This window comes from Cupressus sempervirens, chromosome 6 (assembly GCF_028749045.1).
Source record: "Cupressus sempervirens isolate cs-2001-9-10 chromosome 6, ASM2874904v1, whole genome shotgun sequence".
In the NCBI taxonomy this organism is placed as follows: Eukaryota; Viridiplantae; Streptophyta; class Pinopsida; order Cupressales; family Cupressaceae; genus Cupressus; species Cupressus sempervirens.
In genome coordinates this window covers 122,081,211-122,103,976 of record NC_143123.1, presented here as the reverse complement: position 1 = coordinate 122,103,976, position 22,766 = coordinate 122,081,211, and the positions used below count along the sequence as shown (strand labels likewise).

The 22,766-nt window shown below is 36.5% G+C and overlaps 1 protein-coding gene across 1 annotated transcript in view; it reads left to right on the top strand.

Annotated features, from left to right (window-relative positions):
- The window catches only part of LOC149551526 (cyclase-like protein 2), a 175,723-nt gene that overhangs the window by 148,777 nt on the left and 4,180 nt on the right, over positions 1 to 22,766 (top strand). Inside the window, exon 5 of the mRNA XM_089787024.1 lies at positions 7,074 to 7,144. Within this exon, the coding sequence (XP_089643150.1) occupies positions 7,074 to 7,144 (71 nt within the window). The remainder of the gene's footprint in view (positions 1 to 7,073; positions 7,145 to 22,766) is intronic.

Here is a 22,766-nt window from a genome sequence, read left to right as displayed (position 1 = left end):
GTCTTCCAGAATATCAAGACATGATATTCACCAAGTACTCAAAAAAAGTTTCAATGATATTCACCAAGTACTCAAAACGGTTTTGATATCACATCTAATATCAAAAGTATTGGCCTCCCAGAATATCAATGATATTCACCAAGTACTCAAAAAGGTTTTGATATCACATCTGATATCAAAATTATTAGCCTCCTATAATATCAATGATATTCACCAAGTACTCTTTGAGTAATGGCCTTCCAGAATGTTGAAATGCAAGACATTCACCATATACTCAATTTATTTGATCTCATAATACAAGTTATTGTAAGATCGTCCCCTTTCAATAACTTCTACAAATACAAGTGACATCATTTGGAAGTTGTTACTTTCTCATCTACGTAGGGGGTAGGCTCAAATCACAGCCATGAGGTATATTCATGAATCACAATCCTCTTGTCTGCTACAATTTATTGCTCACTAGAGAATTCATCTCAACATGGTTTACTCCTTTTGAATTAATATGATCAAGATCACGAAAGGTTGACTGAATCATATACTCTATTTGCTTGCTCTCTTTCAAGGTTGCCTCTAATGAAATGTCAAGCTCCCTCTGAATCTCAATTTTCCTCTTCCTGCAATAACATTCTCGAAAGAGAAGATCAAGGCAAGTAGCTCATATTATACATATAGAAAAAATAAATGAGAGAGATTTTCTTTATTAGAAATACAATACTTAGAAATTTTACTCAAAAGAAAATACTTATCTCATTTAATATCCTTTAGATGTAGTATCTCTATAAATGGCTACTTTTCATGAGGCATTTGAATTACTCATATTTTGACTACGCATAGAGACTTTAATATATTTCCATTGTTGAGAATTTACTGCCCTCCTTCACATTTAAGAACCAAGTGTGTAAGACTTGATAGAGATACAACTGCTCTTCTCACAAGGACTAGAATCAAGAGCAAAATTCATCTGGACAAGACGCAATGAGTAAGAACAACTTATTTCAAAATCAATCTGTGTTACGTGGCTATCCCATGTAGCAGAACAGTCTTACTCTGTGGTTTCACTCATCGTATGAGACAAACTCAAACACAATTTGGAACATGCATACTTATCTTCCTTACTATTAAAAAATCACCAATTTTCTTCAAATGTCAGTGCCAGGACAGAATGAAATGATTGCTAGGAATACGGTGGGTGACATTTCTTACTCACTGCACTTAGCATCTCCAGCATGCCAATCCATAGACTTACAAATTTATATTTGTACACAAAACTTGATACCAATGCAATGGGTGTCCTGATAAAATAGAAGGAACCTAAATCGATATTAATCTCCAGAATTTTGGATTGGTTCAAAATTTGATAACATTCAACAAGATTATAAGAACCCATCGTGAAGGTTTTCTTGCCCATCCAGATCAATTTTTGGATCGATCCTAGTTTCCATCCATGACAGCTAAAGCTGATGTCACCAATCCATGGAATGGCAAACTCAACATGCTAGATAATAAGATGATTCCAAAGCAATTTGAATCAGCCAACTCAACATGATATTTCATTTTGGGAGTCAGAAATCCATATCACTAACACTATTGTGATTAAACAAACTCTTAAAACTTGTTCACATACCCAATTCTTGAATGCAGTCAGAAATCGGTATTAGGATTTGATCTATTTAATTAGATTCAAACAAACAACCAATCGAAATCTTTCAATAGTTAAATGCATTTCAACATTCATACTATCTCCAGTGAATTCCATTGACACAGCCATTAGAAATATTATCGAAAAACTGTTAGTCTAACTGCATATATTACAAAATCTCAGAACATTACAAACTGGATCCCCATATCATACTTGTTCTATACTCCATCCCACACATCAAGATCTCTAGACTGTCATTCCACGCATGGTAATAGCCAGAAGTCTACCACTTTAGTTTCATTCTCATTCCCTTCTATTTGATCATAATTTGTCAATGCTGAGTTTCATACACACATGTTGCATTTATTAGAATTTGTCTTCCATATTTATTTCTATAGATCTTTCTGATTTGTAATCTTTATTTTTCTGGTACATTTGCAACCTATACTCTGATACCATACTTTTCGGATCTGCTGCAAATGTACTAAGCACTGCCATGTTTTTGGTTTGTATGTTCCAAATGCAACAACCCCTGAGATCTATATTGAGAATAGGCAATGAATAGACATGTCCTTTCATGGGACATGTCTGTTCGTTAATCAGATAATTAATATAATAATATAATTAATTGTTTATATATATAGTATATTAATTTCTCTCATTTATATCTCATATAATGTTTATCTGAGAAAAGCTATCAAATATCAACAACATTCAATGGAGGATGCTCATTTATTTTGTTGTAGTCCTTTCTGATCTGTTTTTGCTCTGTAGAGTCATCTCCAATCAAAGAAGAAAATAAAGGGTTTGGTACTGTCTGTTGCCACACACTGACAAATCCTTTGCTTGCTTTCTTTCATGTGGGTGGCATTGATTGTTCTTGGTATTGTTTTTGAAGTTTGTTGTCTTCCAAGTGACTGATATATTCTTTTAAACTCTTCCTTGTCTACACTTTTGGCTCTTTGTGGCTACTGGGGCACACCTGATTCTCCTTGGTTCTATGGTATTTACTTTGCTAGCTTATAACCTTTAAAACCTTTGAATTCACTGTATACTTTCTTCTGTTATGCAATCAGGACTGCGCCATTTAATCTGCATTTGTAATCTTCATTTAACCATCAAAACAAAATGTTTGAAGACCCCCAGATGCTTTAACCGTAGTAACAAAAAACACCTTCATAGTTTGCACGTGCGCAATCTATTCCCCACCATAAAAGCATAATCATCAGCAGGATGATTGATTATGAGCTTGCTACTAGAATTGCTCAGGTACCATGTTAATGTTAGCAAAACAAAAATTACACAAATGAAGGCAATTACAGGGAAAATCGACACTGCATATTACTGTGCATGACAATTAGCTTTACCTGTCATTTTAGCTCTAAGTTCTATTTCACTATGCCCCAGGTAGCTGTTTTGATACATTTTTTGTAATAACAGTCAAGTTTTTTCATGGTAATCTAGCTAAGTTAGCTTGTATTCTAAAATCTTCATCATTCTTCCGGCCTTTGCTAAAGGTGGTTTCTTCTATGCAAATAAAAGAAAATAAAGAAGGAAATCATGCTAGTGTTCACACATAATTAAAATAGATCAAGGGAATCTGGTAAGTACAACTAGTTGTAAATTTCAAGTACTAGGATAAAATGCCTTGGTGTAAGTAACTGTGAGTGAAGGACCACTCAAACAAACATGAATTGGATGAAGATCTAGCCAGGGACCATGAAAGAAGCTCAGGTCTGCAGTTTGGCTTGAACTAGAAGAGATGAAAACATCATTATGCATCTTAAAATAGATAATTATGCTAGTGTTCACACATAATTAAAATAGATCAAGGGAATCTGGTAAGTACAACTAGTTGTAAATTTCAAGTACTAGGATAAAATGCCTTGGTGTAAGTAACTGTGAGTGAAGGACCACTCAAAGAAACATGAATTGGATGAAGATCTAGCCAGGGACCATGAAAGAAGCTCAGGTCTGCAGTTTGGCTTGAACTAGAAGAGATGAAAACATCATTATGCATCTTAAGGAAAGGTCTCATGAAGTATTTGAGAAGGTGATAGACTTGACGATAAGAGGTCTTCTAATATCTAAGGTTTGTCATTAAATTCTTCCAACTAAAACACACATTTTTTTTTCCTGAACAAGTTCAGATTCGCTCATAAACATTACTTAGATGAGATTCAAAAGGTACCCAAAAATCAAATCAAAATATAGTACTCTATGCAACATTTGAAATCTTGTGTCATATGCAAATGTAAGTTACTATAGGATTATCTTGCTCCTTTCACATCATAAGAACACTGACCAGATTCTTAGATGCAACAAGGTGGTTCCTTTGTGGCTCCTTTGTGGTGCGAAAGGGTATTGAATGTAATGATAAACTTGATTGGTTATAATGAGTCATAGAGTATGATCATAACATATATTTTAGAAGTTCAGTACATCTCTAGAGTTGCTTCATGTATTCATTACCACATAATATTGAAATCAATTATCTATAATGTGATTCCTAGAGGTATGTAATTTCCATGATGAGATAAAACAAAATAGATTAGGTGCATAATTGTAAAATAACTCGCATTAGCTAATCAGAATGTACCCAAGATAATGTCAAAATAAATTCAGAAATCAATCATATAATGATCCATTTTAGGACCTTTCTTTATTTGTTCTATAATTGCCCTTTCAGAGTTTGAATCATACTTAGCGATCATTATTCCTAATGTTTCAATAGATCTCTGTTATATATATTTCATGGAATTTCATCATGTATTACTTTGTCTCTCCCTTCCACATACTCCCAATCTCAACATATCTTAGTACAGAGTAAAAGATTGAATTTTTCATAATTATAAGTATATTTATTATAACATTCCATAAGGTTTCCCTATTTAGCTTTGCATGTTTAGCCATTAATAATATTCTAGAATTTAATAATAAAGGAAAATAAATTGCAACAATAAAGAAAAAATAAATAAATTGCAACTCATACCTCTCAAGTTGTTTATCATTTCTTAAACTTTACACAGCCCACATCTCATACCAAGATGGGACTAACGCTCTTTCCCGTTTAAATGGTATTTATTATTTAATTTCCTCATTCTTTATCTTCCATTTTTTTGTTCCAATGAACTTTATGCTTTGCTTTAATAAATTTTCCTCTCCTTTTTAATATCTTTTGCAAAAGTCAATGTTCTCCACCGTTACAATGGCCTTGTCTCTAACTCTCTTATGTTTGGTATTTTATTTGTTTCAAGAACGAATCCTTTTCCAAATCTATTTGCTATGTTATTTTGTTATTCTTTGATTATGAGTGATATCCTGTTTCTTTACTTATTACTTCTCACTAATTTCCTAGTTCCATGCATTAATCTACCAAACAGTAAGACGACACCTTTCCACGTTGTCATAGAATGGATTTTGACTGACTTTCTTTATTTCCTTCATCCATATTCCTCATCTCATTTCCCGCCATGTTATATGAGTCAATTTGCCTTGCATTTATTAGCTGATCACCTTTGGAGTATAGTTTCCTTTTTCTTCGATGTGATTTTTGTTATGAGTCCTCCCCTTTGCTTGAACCTTCTATATTTATACATGGCAACGCTGGGGGGGGGGGGGGTGGTGTTGGGATAAGATCATGTCCTATTGGTTATATTAAATGACTTTGAACAAGTCGATTTAATTACAATTTATGAATTATTAATTTGAAATTAATATTAAACATGTGCTATAGAATGATCATCTATTTTATTTATTGTTTATTATTTAAATTATATCATTGTTATTAATACATATATGTAAACATAGTTATGAGATAACATAATTAAAAAGTCAATAATTAATCAATGTAACCATATATAAAAATGAGATGATATATTTGTATATACATTAGTGATATATTATTTTTTCCTACTGATTTAGATTATATTTTTTATACTTATATATTCTTTATAATATATTATTATAATATTTGTAATATATTATGCCATTGTGGATATATCATATTTGTTTAGATTCTATAATCATTGTTGGGGTTCATGACAAATCATAACATAAAATGCTTCACAGCTAATGTTTCAATTTTGTCAACCTAATATACCAATTAATGAGTCTAATGTGCATAAGTATTCAAAGCCATGATGTGTTTGATAGCAAAGTTTAAGATTCCTAGATCTCTATCAGAACCTATTGCCAAGTTCATGGTTATGCTCATATTATATAGATGTTTTTATGTTCCTGTTACTATATGTTACTATTTATGTTTACATGAATATACCATGCCTTCAATATCAATTCGCCTTTATCTAAAAGAGACATTACATATCATGCAGATGTGTGTATACTCCCATTTTATTACATGGTGTCAAAAAGCTTTAAAAGAAAAGTTATAAGGATTCTTGATAAGTTTAATAATTCCAAAGCATATTCTCTTCTACGTAAGAATTAGAATTCTATTACAAGTGTCATATATGTGTTTTCACATAATATGAAGAGTCATCCCAGAATGGTTACAAGGGGCTTACAAGGACTAGTCATAACCATTTATTTAAATATTAATACTTCGAGTATCAAATGGGATTTGAAGGAGCCACAAAGGAACCACCTTAATCATGCTATTAACTAATAATCTAATGAAAGCATAATATGGTTGAATTAATTCTCCTAAGAACATGGTATTACAAGTCCTTTGTGAGGTGGGGTCTTCCAAGGTCAATGAATTGCTGTTGGCAATGGAAAAAACAGTGATGTGGGAGTTCCCAGTGCTCTACTGGAATGACAATAACACCATCACACTAACTAGTCTTCCTCCGTAGTTATTGAGTAGGTTTGCATGATCTATGCTAAAACTATCATTTGTTTCCTTGCGTTAGAAGAAGGGACTAGGTCTCTAGCACTTTTCCGTTGGCTTATATTTTTGCAAATCTAACCATGTCAGCCTACATTGTTAATAATTCTTCATTAACTCTTCTAAGGATCAAAACCGCCATTGTCCATCATTAGGGAAGATCCATAATATGACTTGAGCTTCTCATGGAGGTTTGTGAAGGGTTGAGGGGGCTAGGTGTGGCAATTCTAGATGGAAGATGAGTACTTCCTCTACAGCCTCTTCTAATCCTCAGGCAGCAATTTTTTTTAATAAATAGTTACATGTGGCATCATATGACTTGGAGAAAGGCCCCTGATGCTGGAATGCATCATGTCTACTCTGTAATATAAAATATTATCTAGGATATTTTTCAATTTCATGGAATTTGACGATGCTTCTTCTATTCTTTGACTTGCGCATATCCTTAGGATTTATAGAATTTGACTTGATCAGTACACATTTTTATGGATCTATTTGTTTTCAAAACATTGAGTTTCTCAATATGTTAATTTGTAGATTATGTTGATTTTGTGCTTCTCACCATGTTGTTTATTTGAATTGTAGGAATTGACTACCTGTCAGTTGCAGCATATGATGATCTGATTCCATCACATTTGGTACTTCTTGAAAGTAAGGTAAGAGGTGCAGTTTCGTAGTTGGAAAATTAAAGCATTGGATTTGATTCCTGTGTTGCTTGGCTAAAATGATTATACTTGCAGCTTTCCCTATTAACATATCAGTTTCTGAATATAGATGTCTCCTTAGGTCATTTTTAAATAAAGATAAATAAATTTGAAAACAGCTCTTTGCTGCCCCTCCTGCCTGTTCATGTCCCATTGTGTATTTTTAATTGAAAATTTAATTGAGGATTTTAAAGGTGGCATTACCATCAGATAAACAATGGGCTAGTGATTGCCAAAAACTAAAATGTCAGTGACAGTCTTTCTTGCTGCCAATCTTTAAAAATTATTGAGCCATTGCGATACACAAAAATACATACTTCTGCCACTTCTTTGTTATCTGCATATGGTGGGAAAATAGAAACAATGATGATGAATCGGGTTCAGGAGTAAGTAAAGAAATATGTAGGCTTGGGGAATGATCATCCATAGATAAGCACACCCTGATGGTCATTGATTTCTCCAACTTGGATACCATAGATACTAATACTTGACCTTTACTGACATAAGACTTAAATAGAAACGACATGGTATAGCCAGAGTGTATACATAGTTTTAATTGTCACAATTTAAAATGGAAGCACATAATTTAAATAAGGTAGAGAGAGCATTCAAAAATGAGTTCTTTCTATCCTTTTCCTGTTTTATCCTGTTATTTTTAATCACCTTTGTTTTGTATTATGCATTTTTAATAGTTTTTATCATTTATTGCCAGTTTTTCTCTAGTCATATTTACACAATGATCAGAACAGCGACAGCAGCAAGGATGCGTTAAATATCAACATTCATGTTTTATTTATGATTTCTGCAACTATTATCTAACCAATTTGCCAAGCATAGTTGTTTTTTGATAGGTTATGTGAAGATTCTATTGAGGCCTTCTTCCACAACCAATAAATGTAAACATTAAGGCCAAACAAGATGGCTAAGATCAAACACATGCTAAGTTCAGGGTTCCCCTGGGGAAGGCCTGGTTCCAGGCTGGTAGTCTGATCCCAGTGCAGGTCCGGGTTGCCTCCGGTTTGATCCGGATGCGGCCCGAAGGAGAAGTCAATCCGTGGATCTTGCCAAAGAGGAGTGGGAGATACACATTTTGCAATCAGGCTGTTCTGTTGGCTGCTACCATAATTGCATTGTCAGTAATTATTGTTAACATTTATTACTGCATGAATAGTCACAGTCTGTCGTTTGTTTTGTATATATTACTTCCAGACCATAATGATAATTATCTAAGCATTCACCTATGACTATCATTTTGTAATGTCCCCATGTAATGTTCCCCATCTTTTAGACCCTCAATGAAGTTCTTATCTTTTCATTCTCCGAAGGCTAAGTGGAGAAATAAGGAGAAATAAATTAAATTAAAGTCAACAAATAAATAAATCTAAAGGTGACTTTATATTTAATTAATTTAACTTTCTAGAAGCACAACTAATTATTGTATTGGAAAGGGGGAGGCTTCTAGAGAGTGTATTTTCTAGAAATACAACTAATTATTGTATTGGAAAGGGGGAAGCTTCTAGAGAGTGCAATTAAAAAATATTCTATTTCTTTCTAGAAGGGTGAAGGAAAAGAATAAATAGAGGTGAGAGGTTTATTGTTAAGCATTCGATTGTTGTCAATTGCATTTGATATGAACTTGGGAGAAGAAACTAAGTGTTTCTGATTTTAGTTAGCTATTGGAGAGCATCAATTCTTCAATGTTGCAACCATTTGAGGCTGTGAAATATCCAATGAACTTGGCATTCAGGAGAGGTTCATTCTGGAGTTCTATTTGTGCTTTAAGTTAAGGAGTAACCGAAGGGTTTGAAGAATATTGAAGGACTATCAAGTGCAGACCTAAAGATTCATCTTTGGCAGCTATTAGCAATCTTTTTTTTCCTTGCTTCTACAGTACGTGTGAATAGTGTCGTGCTACAATATTAATGCTTGATTCCCATTGCAACCTTCATCTCCATCAGTGGGCATCACTATTATCAGGTTCCTCTTGTAATTGTTAGTAGTCAGCATTGTAATCTTAGGCATATAATTTTGCTGTTGTAAGTGATAACTCAGAATCAGATTTGGCATTGTTGTAGTCATTATTGTAAGCTCATTTGTCTTGGAAAATTCATAGCAACATTGTGCATGGGAATGAATTCAAATGAGAAGATATATGTTGCATACCATTTGTTTGATGAAATTTTCATCTAATGGCATATATGATTAGCATAATAGTTGTATGCCAATTGTTTGACAAAATACCAACTGGTTGTAAGTGCACATTTTTCATTTAGAATTCATCTATACTCATTTAGTTTTTTTTTCTTAGATATAGTAGTAAACAATTTCAGGCTTTTAGATTCCCTTTGATATCATTTCAAGCAAGCATAATCAGTCTGAAACTTAGAAACAACAAACATAGAGATCCTATTGGAAGTGTTTGACAATTTTCTTTGATCTACAAATCAGCAAGTTGAGGTTCAAATTAACAAGGGATATTATAGTGGTATTAGAGCTTGCATGTAAAGTGTTTGATGAAATTTCAAACAACTAAATTAGAGAAGAATTTGCTGTTTTCTCGAAGTTATAACTGGTTGGGGTTATTACAGTGATATCAGAGCGGTTTCCTGCCATCCTGTGGGGTAAGAAATTTATATTATTGTCAGATTTGTTGTGTCATTTGGAGTGACCAAAACTCTAGTATCATTTGGAGTGACCAAAACTCTAGTATTTTCTAGCCATGGACAAACATAGGAGGATTGGCAGTTCTAAAAGTCAATGGAGTAATGACAAAGCTAGCGTGAAGATGAATGCTTTGCAGGAGAATATGAAAAGACTTAAGCTTCATCAAAAGAGATTGACGGAGAGCTTGTCGAATTCAGAGACAATTGAAAGGGTAGCGACGTATATGGTTTCTGCCTTTATAAGGCCGACATCAAGGTTGCACGGAAGAAAACTTGTCCCCGACAGGAGTCCCTGATGCAGATGTACCTATATTTAGTATGGCACATGCTAGTCCTATCTGCAGAGTTGACGATGGACTTAGCCACACCGAGCTTTAGTAGGTTAAGGCTCCTAGAGCTGTTTTTACAGTTAGTGCAGTTGTTACCATTGATACTTTTGGCTTTCTTGAGGACAAGATTATTATTGGAGATCTCATGGTGTTGCTACAGTGCAGGAGGCAGTTGCTTCCTCAGGTGGGAAAGAGGCATGAATAAAGTCACTCAGCTGTGATGTTGGTGATGTGGGTGTTTTAGCGGAGTCAATAGATGTGGGTTTATGCTCTAGTATTATTGATTCGCAGCCTGGCGCTGAGTCAGGAGTCTGCAGTTGAGGCTTTCTCAGGAGATGTCAGTGCAGATAGTATGGACACATTTGATGATCCATTTGATGATGCTATGAGATGTACTGGGAATGACATCCCTTGTCAGTTACTAGGTGACGACTCCAAGGAGGTTTTGGACGAGTCCTAGGATCAATGCTTACAGGATCTTACTATTGAGGTGGAAGTTGAGACATGCGAGGAGATTGATACGACAAGGGCTTCCATTTCTTCGGATGAGGAGTTGGTTGAGGTACATGGCAATTGTATGTTGGATGCAGAATTCTACGAGGAAGATAGCACTTATATGAGCAATCTTGTGGTGAAGAGTTCTGATTCAATTTCCTATCTCAGTACAGTTAGTGAGACAGAAAGCTTGCAAAGGAGTTAGGGGTTACAGAGGCATCATGTGACTTGTCAGCTGAAGGTGAGTGGTAGTAACATTTCTTTAGCTCTTGAGCATTATGACGCTATCCGTCAGATGTTAGCTACATCTGGTTGGGGTGCTTCTATGTTTGATGAGCATAGTGATAGTACTCTTTCTCTAGCAGAGGTTCATGCACTTCGAGAGGTTGTTAGGATCTTGAAATGTGGTTACTCTTAGTTAGTTGCTGACAGGGATTACCTTCTAGAATGGGGTAGCACCTACTATGAGATGTTGTTAAGGAAAGAGGAGGTGGCGGCTGAGCTCACCCAGGAGCTTGAGGTGACCGTGGACTCTCTTCAGTACACTCAGTTGGCCCTTCAAGAGTCACAATCACAGTTGGATAAGGTTACAAATGGAGTTAGAATGGGTATAGTCGACACTAGCCCTAGACCTTGTTCAGTTACATATTGTGGTTGGTGGTCAGTTTGCTTCTACGATTGAGGATGAGGGATGCGATGATGCGGCGAACACATTTTTCTAGGATATGAGTATAATATGTATAGAGGAGGTGAGAGCATCAGTGGAGGCGAGCTCTCATGGTGATTTGCTTCGTTCTACTGGAAGTGAATCTATTTCTTCTTTTCATATAGCTGGTAGCATTAGACAGTCGGCATTGTCACATCTTTAGAGGGATCAGCTATGGATTGCGGGGGAGTATGTCGATGCTTCTAGATATAATTTCTACTACACAAAGTTCTTCATTGAGTATCTATTGGAGAGTTCAAATGTACGAGAGGCTTCATACAAAGTATCTAAGGGTACTCTCATTCGGGGCTCTCGTGCTAGACAACGATTGGTGAGGAAGATTCTAGAGACCTTGGCTACAATGCTTCCCAATAAGGATTTTGTGGTTGGGTTTGCTGAGAAGTTTGCCTAGGATCTTGCCCGACCAATAGTTCAGAGTCAGAGATTGGAGCTATCTTCTGATCCCAGTTTGATGATGATGAGCACTTGACAGAGATTAGGAGTTTTTATCAACATTACATTGTGAGGAGTGCATATCACTTTTCTTTTGACCCACAACTAGAGGACTTGGTTTTTAGCTTTATGGATGGTGGCAGAAGGTTTGGTATTCATTATACCTGTAGAGGCTGTACTTTTCCATCAAGGGTTGAAGATTCTCAGATATAGGATATTGTGAAATAGTTGGATGTGCTAGTGACTGAGATGAATCAAAATCACAAATGGATGACCCAACTAATTTCAAATCCAAGATTTGAGTAGAGCATGATATTGCTTTTTCGAAGAGCGAAATGTGATGACACTGTTGCAGCTTCATATTTGCAGGACATTTCTTATGAGATACTGCATGAGTTTGGCATAATTGAGGTGGAAGGTGATGAGAATTCATGTCCGGTTATGTCAGACGATGCATTTGTTGGCATGAATTCCCCGGATCGTGTATTTGATGGCGATGCAACAATAGTGGGAGTAGGAGCATGCAAGGATACTGTCATATGAACAACCACTTCTGTGTTAGTTGAACCATCCAATGAGGAGTTTAGTAGTATGCATGCAGTTGATGTGTGTTTTGATGATGGCGCACATGTTGATGATTATGAGTTTTCATCAACTGTAGATTTGGTTCAGTTTTTTGTTGCGGCAGTTAGTGTTGTTCCTGTGTCCATATATTTTGATGTGGCTACACCTATTGTTGATACAGTTGGCATGAGTGCATATGGTTCGCCTGTAGCTACATCTTTTTCAACGCATGTTGGTGATGATCATGATTCCAATCCAATATATATTATGTGGGTGGATACAAGGAAGAAGAGGTTTCATAGATCTTCTACGGAGTTGTCTTCTCGTGACATTTTGACTTCTACATCATCAATACAAGTTTTGGGTGTTAGGCTACAGGACATGTGGTTGGTCTTGATGATGCTGGTTTGCAGTTGGTTTAGTGTTCATAGGGATGTCACATACTACTTCATTTGGGATCTAGGTGGAGGTTGGAGTTCATTGTGTTGTTGGATTGCTTGAGGACAAGCAATTTCAAGGCGGACTGAAATGTTTCTCATCTTTTAGACCCTCAATGAAGTTCTTAGCTTTTCATTCTCCGAAGGCCAAGTGGAGAAATGAATTAAATTAAATTCAACAAATAAAGACATCTAAAGGTGACTTTATATTTAATTAATTTAATTTTCTAGAAGCACAACTAATTATTGTATTGGAAAGGGGGAATCTTCTAGAGAGTGTATTTTCTAGAAATACAACTAATTATTGTATTGGAAAGGGGGAAGCTTCTAGAGAATGCAATTAAATAATATTTTATTTCCTTCAAGAAGGGTGAAGGAAAAGAATAAATAGAGGCGAGAGCTTCATTGTTAAGCATCCTATTATTGTCAATTGCATTTGATATGAACTTAGGAAAAGAAACTAAGTGTTTCTGATTTCAGTTAGCCATTGGAAGGAGTCAGTTCTTTAGTGTTGCAACCATTTGAGGTGGTGAAATATCCATTGAATTTGGCATTCAGGAGAACTTCATTCTATAGTTCTATTTGTGCTTAAAGTTAAGGAATAATCAAAGGGTTTGAAGAATATTGAAAGACTATCGAGTGCAAACCTAAAGATTTATCTTTGGCAACCAATAGTAATCATTTTTTTCCTTTCTTCTACAGTATGCGTGAACATTGCCGCGCTATAGTATTTATGCTTGATTCCGATTGCAACTTTCATCTCCATTAGTGGGCATCACTATTATCAGGCTCCTCTTGCAACTGTTAGTAGTTAGCATTGTAATCTTAGGCATATATTTTTGCTGTTGTAAGTGATAACTCAGAATCAGATTTGGCATTGCTATAGTCATTATTGTAATCTCATTTGTCTTGGCAAATTCATAGCAACATTTACATGGGAATGAATTCAAATGAGAAGATATATGTTGCATACCATTTATTTGATGAAATGTCCATCTAATAGCATATATGATCAACATAATAGTTGTATGCCAATTGTTTGACAAAATACCAATTGGCTGTAAGTGCACATTTCTCATTTAGAATTCATCTATATGCATTTAGTTTTTTTTCTTAGTTATAGTAGAAATCAATTATAGGCTTTTAGATTCTTTTTGATATCATTTCAAGCAAGCGTAATCAGTCTGAAACTCAGAAACAACAAGTATAGAGATCGTATTGGAAGTGTTTGAAAATTTTCCTTGACCTACAAATCAACAAGTTGAGGTTTGAATTGACAAGGGATATTACAATGGTATTAGAGCTTGCATGCAAAGTATTTGATGAAATGTTAAACAACTAAATTAGAGAAGAATTTGCTGTTTTCTCGAAGTTATAACTGGTTGGGGTTATTACAATGGTATCAGAGCTTGCTTGCAAAGTGTTTGACAAAATGTCAAACGATTGAATTTGAGAAGGATTTGGTGTTTCACAAAGTTATAGCCGGTTGTGGTTATTACACCCCATTTTTAGTAGGGTCTTGCAGTTGGCTTGGTTTGTTCACCATCACATCTCTCTTGAGCTAACAATGGGATTTTAGGGTCTCAGTTGTGGGTTTATAGGCTTCCCAGCTGCCTATGATGTGTTTTGATTCTGTTTGAGGGAATTACTATCTATAGTAAGTCAAACTGTTGGTTTCGATGAGCTCAGTTGAGTTAGAGGAGTTGAGTGATGCTCTTAGTTTTTATTTCGGGCTTCTAGTTCGAGCTCCAAGAATCTTGGAGGGAGCGTTTATTTATAAGAAGTCACCCTGTCAGGTTCATTCATCGTCTCTCTTCATCAAGACACTCTGGTGTTATTAGATTACGATTCCGATGCTTCTTTAGTTGTTTTTGCAAGATGGGTGAATTATTATTATTATTCATCTAAATAATGTTGAGGTTGCTATTTTTGTTGGTGTTTAATGTTGGTCACCTCAATATCATAGCTTGTTGGAACTGGGTTGAAAAGTTTTAAATCGTGGGCACAAGAAACAGTGGCCTTGTGTGTCAGAATATTATTATGGTGGAAAAGGTCATTTTTGGGAGCCAAAAGCAACTAATAAATTATATTATAATGACACTTTATTATAGTTTAATGTTGTGTGGAGGAAGCTTCTTAAGTGGAGTTCATTTGGGAAACTTGTGCCGTTTGGAGATTATAAAATTGAGTCCATTTGATGAGAGAAACATCCGATTATTTGATTATCTTATTTGTTTATTGTCTTTGTCACATTGTCATGTCCCCTCTTTAGTTCTGTCTAGCAGTGACATGAGAGTTAGCCTATTATGGAGTCTTGTAGTTTGGCAATGGTGATCAGGGGGCCAGTCAGGGGTCTCAGTGTTTGGATTTGGTATTTTAGGTAGTAGTAGATCAATTGAGAGCAGTTCCTTGATTTTAGAAGGAGATTCCTACCTTTTAGAAGGTTGTGACGTTTTACAGAGTTGAGGTTCTATGAGATCACCCCTGATCTCAATTTTAGGAGATTTGGGCGTGTTCCTTTTTTTTAAGGAGTATCCCTAGATTTGAGGGTGAGACTATTAGTTGGCCCAGGTTGCTTGACATTAGTCACAGGCAGGTGACAAACTCACTTTCATGTTTTGGAGGTGTTTGGGTTGTTCCTTGGCTACTTGGGAAATATTTTAATATATTTAAATATTCTCCTAAGTTGCATTTTAATAATTTAAACAAGACTAAGTGTTTAGCCATTTTGGAGTAATAAGGAGTTTTCTAGCACCATTTGGATCGATTTGCCAATGTGTGATAGCTTGTTGGAAAGAGCTCAGTCTCTACTATTTGATTATCACTTATCGGGACTTATTTGATGCTTGGAGCTATTTGTCATAAATAAAGTAATTCTTTCTTTCTATTTGGATGCCTTTATAGGGGAAATGATGTTATATTATAAAGTTCAAATGAAATCCACTTTAGGGTTCTTTTAGGGTTCAATTTGCCTTGGAGAGGGGATATAAGGAGATGGTAACCTAATGGTGAGTATCTTTTATCATTTTGTCAACCTATTTTGGATGCCATTGCTCTAGAAGAGCATTCTCCACCTAGGACACAAACCCTAGTGTTGAGAGCATATTTGTTGGGATGTAGCCCTCAACAAAATCAGATTCAAAGGTTCTTATGCATACAGTTTGATCAAGGCAAGGGATCGATTTCTAGTATTGCAGTCACACTTTGCAAGTAGTGGATTTTTAGGGAAGACAACCACTTTGGTTCAACTTGGCGTTTCTTTATAGCAGCTCATGTGAGGAATTCTAGAGTGTTTATTTGCAGCAGACTGGAGTTGTTTTATTGCAGCAGCTCGGGCTTTGTCATTTGCACTTGTTTCATTGTAGCTGATTCCCATCTTCAACTAGTGTCAACCTTGTTTGAAGTACATCTGTATTAGTACTATTCTGAAATAAATCACTCTGCTGGTATGGGTTTAGAATCATTTTCAGATTAGTATGTATTGCCGCATATGATTTCTATCACTTCTATTTTAGCAGTTACTGTTATTTATTCATTGTAATTCCTATATTCTGAAAAATACAAAAAGAAACAATATTCTTTTGCAACTTCTGTGTAGCTCAATAAGATCAAATAAAAATCTATAGGAAAATTTAATTTATATAATTAAACATTGTAGCAGCAGCAAAGCAAATATCCATTTGGAATATTTCAGACATTGCTGAAGTTATGAATTTTTTGCCCGTGCTGAAGTAAAAGGGTTTGAGGCTGAGAATTAGTTTGTAATTGACAGCTGAGGTATTGTGAATTAATTCCAAGAATTTGTTCCGATTGAATTCCCTTCTGTTTTTACTATATCTGGGAAGATTCTTGAGGCTGGAGAATTTGTGATTATAGGCCAGTTGGACACTCTTATTGTTTGTTGTTATGGCATGCTTGATTCAGAGGTGAATTGGCAATTGTTGCATCTGTATTGGAGAGGATCGATTTGACTTTCAGGTGGACAGAATTTGGTGAGTTTCAGCAAGGATCTGAATTGATTGTTTGGGCAGAATTGTGATCATTGGCGAGTGGATAATATTGAAGATTGGACACACATGACTTCTGCTTAGGGTTTGTTTTAATTACCGTATTTGAGGTAAACGTGTTAATGGTAGCATTTAGATTGGTGACAAAGTTAGTTTTCAGCCAGTCTTCATAACTGTGTGATTTGGTAAATTTCTGGGCACACATACTTCGTATCAGACATACCATAGCAGATCATACTCTCAATTGATGCTGCAATCTTTCATTCTAAATCCAGTCTTTGTAACAATCCACCCTCTCAATTGATGCTTTAGAACCTGGAGTAGTGCGTGGTCAAATAGATAGGTCTAATGTAGATGCATGAACTCTAGGCCCAATGCTAGCACTGTCATTGCTAATGCCATTGGCACTAGCACGTGGACTCCTGGCAACCAAAGATGGATGAAATGGAGGAATGGAAGAAGACTTTCTAGTTCCACCACGGCTTTCCATCTCTCTTTGCCTCTCTTTTGGCCTTAATTTTGTTTTGCTGCTCCAAGGTGTCTAATTGAACTTGCTTTTCATGCATGATCTTAGGAGACAAATATAGGCATGGATCAGTATCTCAGATTAGTATATGTGCAAGATGGTATTTTAATTTGTTAATGCATGCCTCTCTAATGAAAATTTGCTTTGCAATTAAAACGAGTTACTTCTTTCTTTTTCCCAAGGGTCAGAGAAGCATTCCCCCTTCTAACTAGGGTTTTGAGACATTGCGATAAAGACATCTATAAATCTCAACAATGCTGCAATAACATCTAAATAGAAAAATATTAACATTTATGTTTTTTTAATCAAAGTAATATTAATAAAATCTAGGGTTAGCAATTTTAAAATTAGTATTTTTTATGAAAACACATAGAATTTGTTTAGAAAAAAATTAGCGTACTTAGAGATTGTTCTTTGGTCCACTAAAATAGGATAGAAAAATAAAGAAGATTTGTACAAGAAAAGTGAATTTTTTGTATAAAAAAGAAAATCTTTTAAAAAACAATTTTACCCCTTATTTCTTGCTTGAGATAAATAGTGAGGCTTTCCAATCCTTTGTAGACTACTCGAGATGTGCCAAAAGTATTTACAAACTTGTTCACATGTGATTTCACCATTGAATTTTGTTCAATCTTCTTGTTGATTCCCTACAATGTAATCCAATTTTGGCTTGGAATTCTTTTTTTTACCTTTGCCTATTGACTTGAAAACTGAGATAAGATGCTTTTAGGTGTAAGGGCATATATAATTTAAAAAAAATGAAATATTCAGTTGCTCTTTTTAGTTTTATGTTTTTCACTTTTTGCACAAGGCACCAGGACCTGCCTCCTCCTTGCTCATCTAGTTGAGGCTCTCCTATTGCTGCTTCATCGACCATAAGAAGTAGTGTTCTTCTAATTGCAGTATAGATCTCTTTGCGCTTCACTCCTATCTGCGAAGTCCTTCTAGCACACCCTTTTCCCTTGTCATCCTCCCCCTGTCTTGGATTGCAACTCCTTGGTCTCATGCACCTATACCCTCTATGATATCCCCAACCCAAACCTCCCTTCCCTCTTCACCCACCACCCCATTGCCACGTCTTCACCTTCTCCAATATCTGGAGGCTATTAAATCCATGAACAATAGTTAGAGAAACATATGAGGAAGGGTTCCAAGGAGAACTCTTCAAGCTTGGCATCATGGTTCTAGGCCCCTTCTTCACTGTTCTCCTCAACAAGGTTGTTTGCACTTGTTTCTCCCCTTCCTGGTCGCAGCATATCATCCATCCAATTCACAAGGCCGGGCCGGATTCTGATCCTAACAACTACAAAACTATTATGGTGGGACACACTTTCTCCAAACTGTATGCCACAGTTTTGCACGTCATTCTTTTCGGATAGCTTGATAGATGTCATCTTTGGGTAAGGGAGCAAACTAGTTTTAGGGAAGACTTTCAAACCACAGACCGCGTTTTGACCCTTTGGGCTATCATCGAGGAGGCTAAAGAAAAGCTTTTAATTTTGTCCCTTGAGCTTCTCTTTTTTAGAGCCTTCATGACATAAGGATCTCTTTTTAGTTGACGACCACCATGAGACTGTAGGAGAGTGTTGTGGGTAGATTCAAAACTTCGCAAGGCTTCTCAAATGCCATTCAGAGCACCATTGGAGTAAAGCAGGGCTACGCTCTTTGCGCTACTTTGTTTGGCAGCTACATCGACGAGTTGGAGGCTTTCCTCAATGAGCACTCACTCCCGGGTGATGTTTGCCGCTTATATCAGGCTTTGATTTCCTACTTGTCATCTTGGATGATGCAGTTCTCCTTGCACCCTCCTTAGAGGGTCTCTATTGGCTCCTTGATGGCCTGGCCTATTTTATGATTCGAGACGGTGGTTAACTTGGGCAAGACCCAGGTGATGGTTTTTCATTGCTTGAAGACCTCCCACCTCCACTTCTTCTAGAGCACCGAGGTGGAGACCGCTTCTTCATACATGTACTTGGGAGTCATGTTTTTCGGTCCCTACTTTAATATGGGAGCTGCTATGCAGCCCTAGATTTAGGACACCATGTCCAAAATGGCTCTCTTGGATGCTTTGATTAGATCAATGGTTCTTTATGATTCAGTAGTTTGGGGGGCTCTCTTTGTTGGAGTCAAATTGGGCTTCAATTGAGAGGGTCCAGACCCTATTTTGTAGGGGCACCATCAAGTGCCACAAGTGTACCCCCTGAGTATCATTTTGGCCGAGTTTGGGCCTCATCCTTTCAGGGTCGAGGCCATCTTTGATATGGTCTAGTTCCTCCATCGTCCTCGGTAGTTTGTGGATTCGACAGAGGGGTGACTCAAAGATTTGTACCTGGCTAATTGCTCCTCCGAGGCAACTGCAGGGGTTGACTCCACTAGTTAGGCCCATTGCTGGTATACACAAGCCTCTTCTTTTTCTGAGGTTGGTGGAGATTGACATTGAACGCCTCCCTCCCTTCCAATACCCTTTGGATGCCCCTGCTCATGTCCTCCCATTTTGGTAGGAGTTGAACATGCATGTCAAGATAGAAATATATAAGTTATATATTATTACCACATGGGTCAATCTCCTAGGGGGGGAGGACGGGGGCTCTACGATTCATGACCTTCTATGCTGAGCATTTTATTGATATTCATGATCAAATTATTGTGCTCTTGTCAAACATCTCTTGACGTTGGACACATGTGCTTCATATCTCCTTAGCTCTTTCAAGGTGGGTTCCCATCGGCCCCGTATCCAAATTGATTGCTAAATTGGTAGAGAGGACTAAATCTGCTAGCTTTGCGACATGAGTCAAAGACACTTTATTGTCCATTGCTCCATTTTTGAGATCAGTGATTTTATTGTCTTTTCAAAGGGTGCCAATCTGTTTCGTCATTCTTCGGATACAACAACCACTAGTGTCTTGCTCTTTATCTTCAGGAGACTATGGGACTTTGGGACCATACCTCACAGACTCTGTCTCCTTCGAGACAAACCACAGATCAACTCATCACCTCCTTCCTGTCGATCACTTTGACTTGGGCTACCAAGTTATCGCTTGGTCTCCCTTCCTCTAGTCACACTAGGTCTTTGAGGCCTCGCAAGAATTACATGTGACAAAAACTCTCCACTTCCGACAGTCCTTAGAGACGGTACTAGACTTCCTCTTGTCCTAGGCTGCATCCTTTAGCTTTGGATTTCTTCTCCATGGTGGGGGCGACTAGTTGCTGCTCTCGCCTCGTCTTTGTTTTGCTTTTCCTCGATCACCATTTTGTGCCCCATTGTTGGCTGGTTTCTTTTGTTGTACTTTAGTGGTCGCTTAGGCCCTCTTTGTGGTCTCTTGTTAGACATTAATAAATTTGTCTTATCTTACCTTATCTACCATGATTGTCTGTAGTTCCTTGAAAAACTTTTCTTTAGGATCTCTCTCTCTCTCTCATCTCTCTATCTTTCTCTTATGATATTTCTAATATCCTTAATCATGAAGTCTATGCCATCATATACCTCACCCAAGCAAGACCTATCCATATCATTGTATCAGATCATGCTTGCTATAAGCTAAGTGAACCTTTGGAAGTACAAGACACGATCCCACAAAGAACCATCTAGTATCATTGCCTTTATGGCAGCTGCTTTGGTACTAATAGATTGCCTCCATATGCTCCTCCAATGAGCACTGATTACCATTCTAGACAATGCCTCTTTAACCTTCACAACGCTTTTCAAAACAATATAGTATTGGAGGCAATACAGGTCTCAACAACCTATTCTAAAATCTTAACAATAAAAAATAAAAATGAAGGCTAAAATTAAATTCTAAAAACATAGAAATTTCGCTAAACTAAAGTCTAAATTTCTAAAATATATTTATATTTAAAATAATTTACCTTACTTTGAAGAGCTCCAATCTTGAGAATTGTCTAAATATGGCTTGCGCCATATGGTGGTTTGTGACGAACATTTGGATCTCTTATGCATCTTCATGCATTTTTTTGATACATCTAATATTAGTGCCAATTTTTTGCCGCATTAGGTTGAGTGGACAGCACAAAGTGTTCAAAAATTGTGTTCAGATTCCTCCTCAACCATTAATCTGGTAGCCCTATAATTCTTGGCATTGTCAGTTATTACGTGAACACATTTTGGGGGCTAACTTGTTCAATGGATTGGATGAGAATGTATGAAAGGACTGTCCTTCACCTCCCCTTTGCAATCCACAACTTTCAAAAACATTGCACCTTTTGTGGATACTGCAATAACGTTGATAAAAGAACAATTTCTTGCATCTTTCCATCCATCAGATACTATGGTCACACCTGTTTCAGTCCATGAATCCTTTATTGGCTGCATGAGAGCCTCTACATGGATCACCTCTCTGTCCAATAAAGTGGTGCACACCTTGTAATAACTTGGGCCCTTGAACACCTTTGGAGCCTCATTAATTGATCTTACCATTTTTTGCAAATACGGTGAGCGAACAACATCAAATGACAGTCCAATTGCATTGATGCATCTCACTGTCTTCCTTGGTAACTTCTCTAGCTTCATTCTGAAATGATATTTCCAAGGGCCCCTTTGCTCTCTTATTTGCAACCGGTTCTCGAGGAGCATGCAAGAATGGATGACCCTTTGTGGGTGGTTCATTGGTAGTGGAAACTGAAGCCATAATTGTTGTTTTTGTTTATTTTCTAGGCTTTTGCAAAGGATGAGAACTATAATTCCCAGCTGCTGCTTTTGCTTGTTTTTTTCTCTTGAATATATTTGTTTACTATGTGGTTTGGAATAAGGGTTTTAGGTAGCACCCCATTAACTCTTGACTTCCCTATACAAAACTTAGTGCTTTTTTAAGGAATAAAGCACAAATCTGCTTTCACTCTACTATAAGAGCTACTATATTCCTCTTTGCAATGGCTGCAAATATGCGAAAAACCTCCTTTACCGGGTATTGGTTGAACCATTTCCAAATATTGCCATAGTGGAGAGCATATTTCTTCTTTGAAGCGGGATTTTCTGGTGCTAGAAGCACTTGCCATTCTTTGAGTCTACAAACAATATACAAAACAAAAAACAAAAAGCTAAAATAAAACTATGGAGCTCATTACGTTTTGTAAAAATATTGAAAAAAAAGGTTTAAAAAACAAACAAAATATTAAATAAACAAGTTACAAAACCCTACCTCTTTCAATAACATGACAAAGGAAACCAGACCTAGAAGACTATCACTACCCATAGGTTCTGCAAAAAGAATTTTCCGCCACAAGACTTGCGCTATCCACAAGCTCTACAATAATAATTCTCCACGGGCTACCATAACTCTTGGGATGCAGAAGTATTGCTATTAGAGAAGAATGTCGTGTGAGATGATAAATTATAATGCATAGGCAGTGAGTATTATCAGAAGGTGAGTATTACTA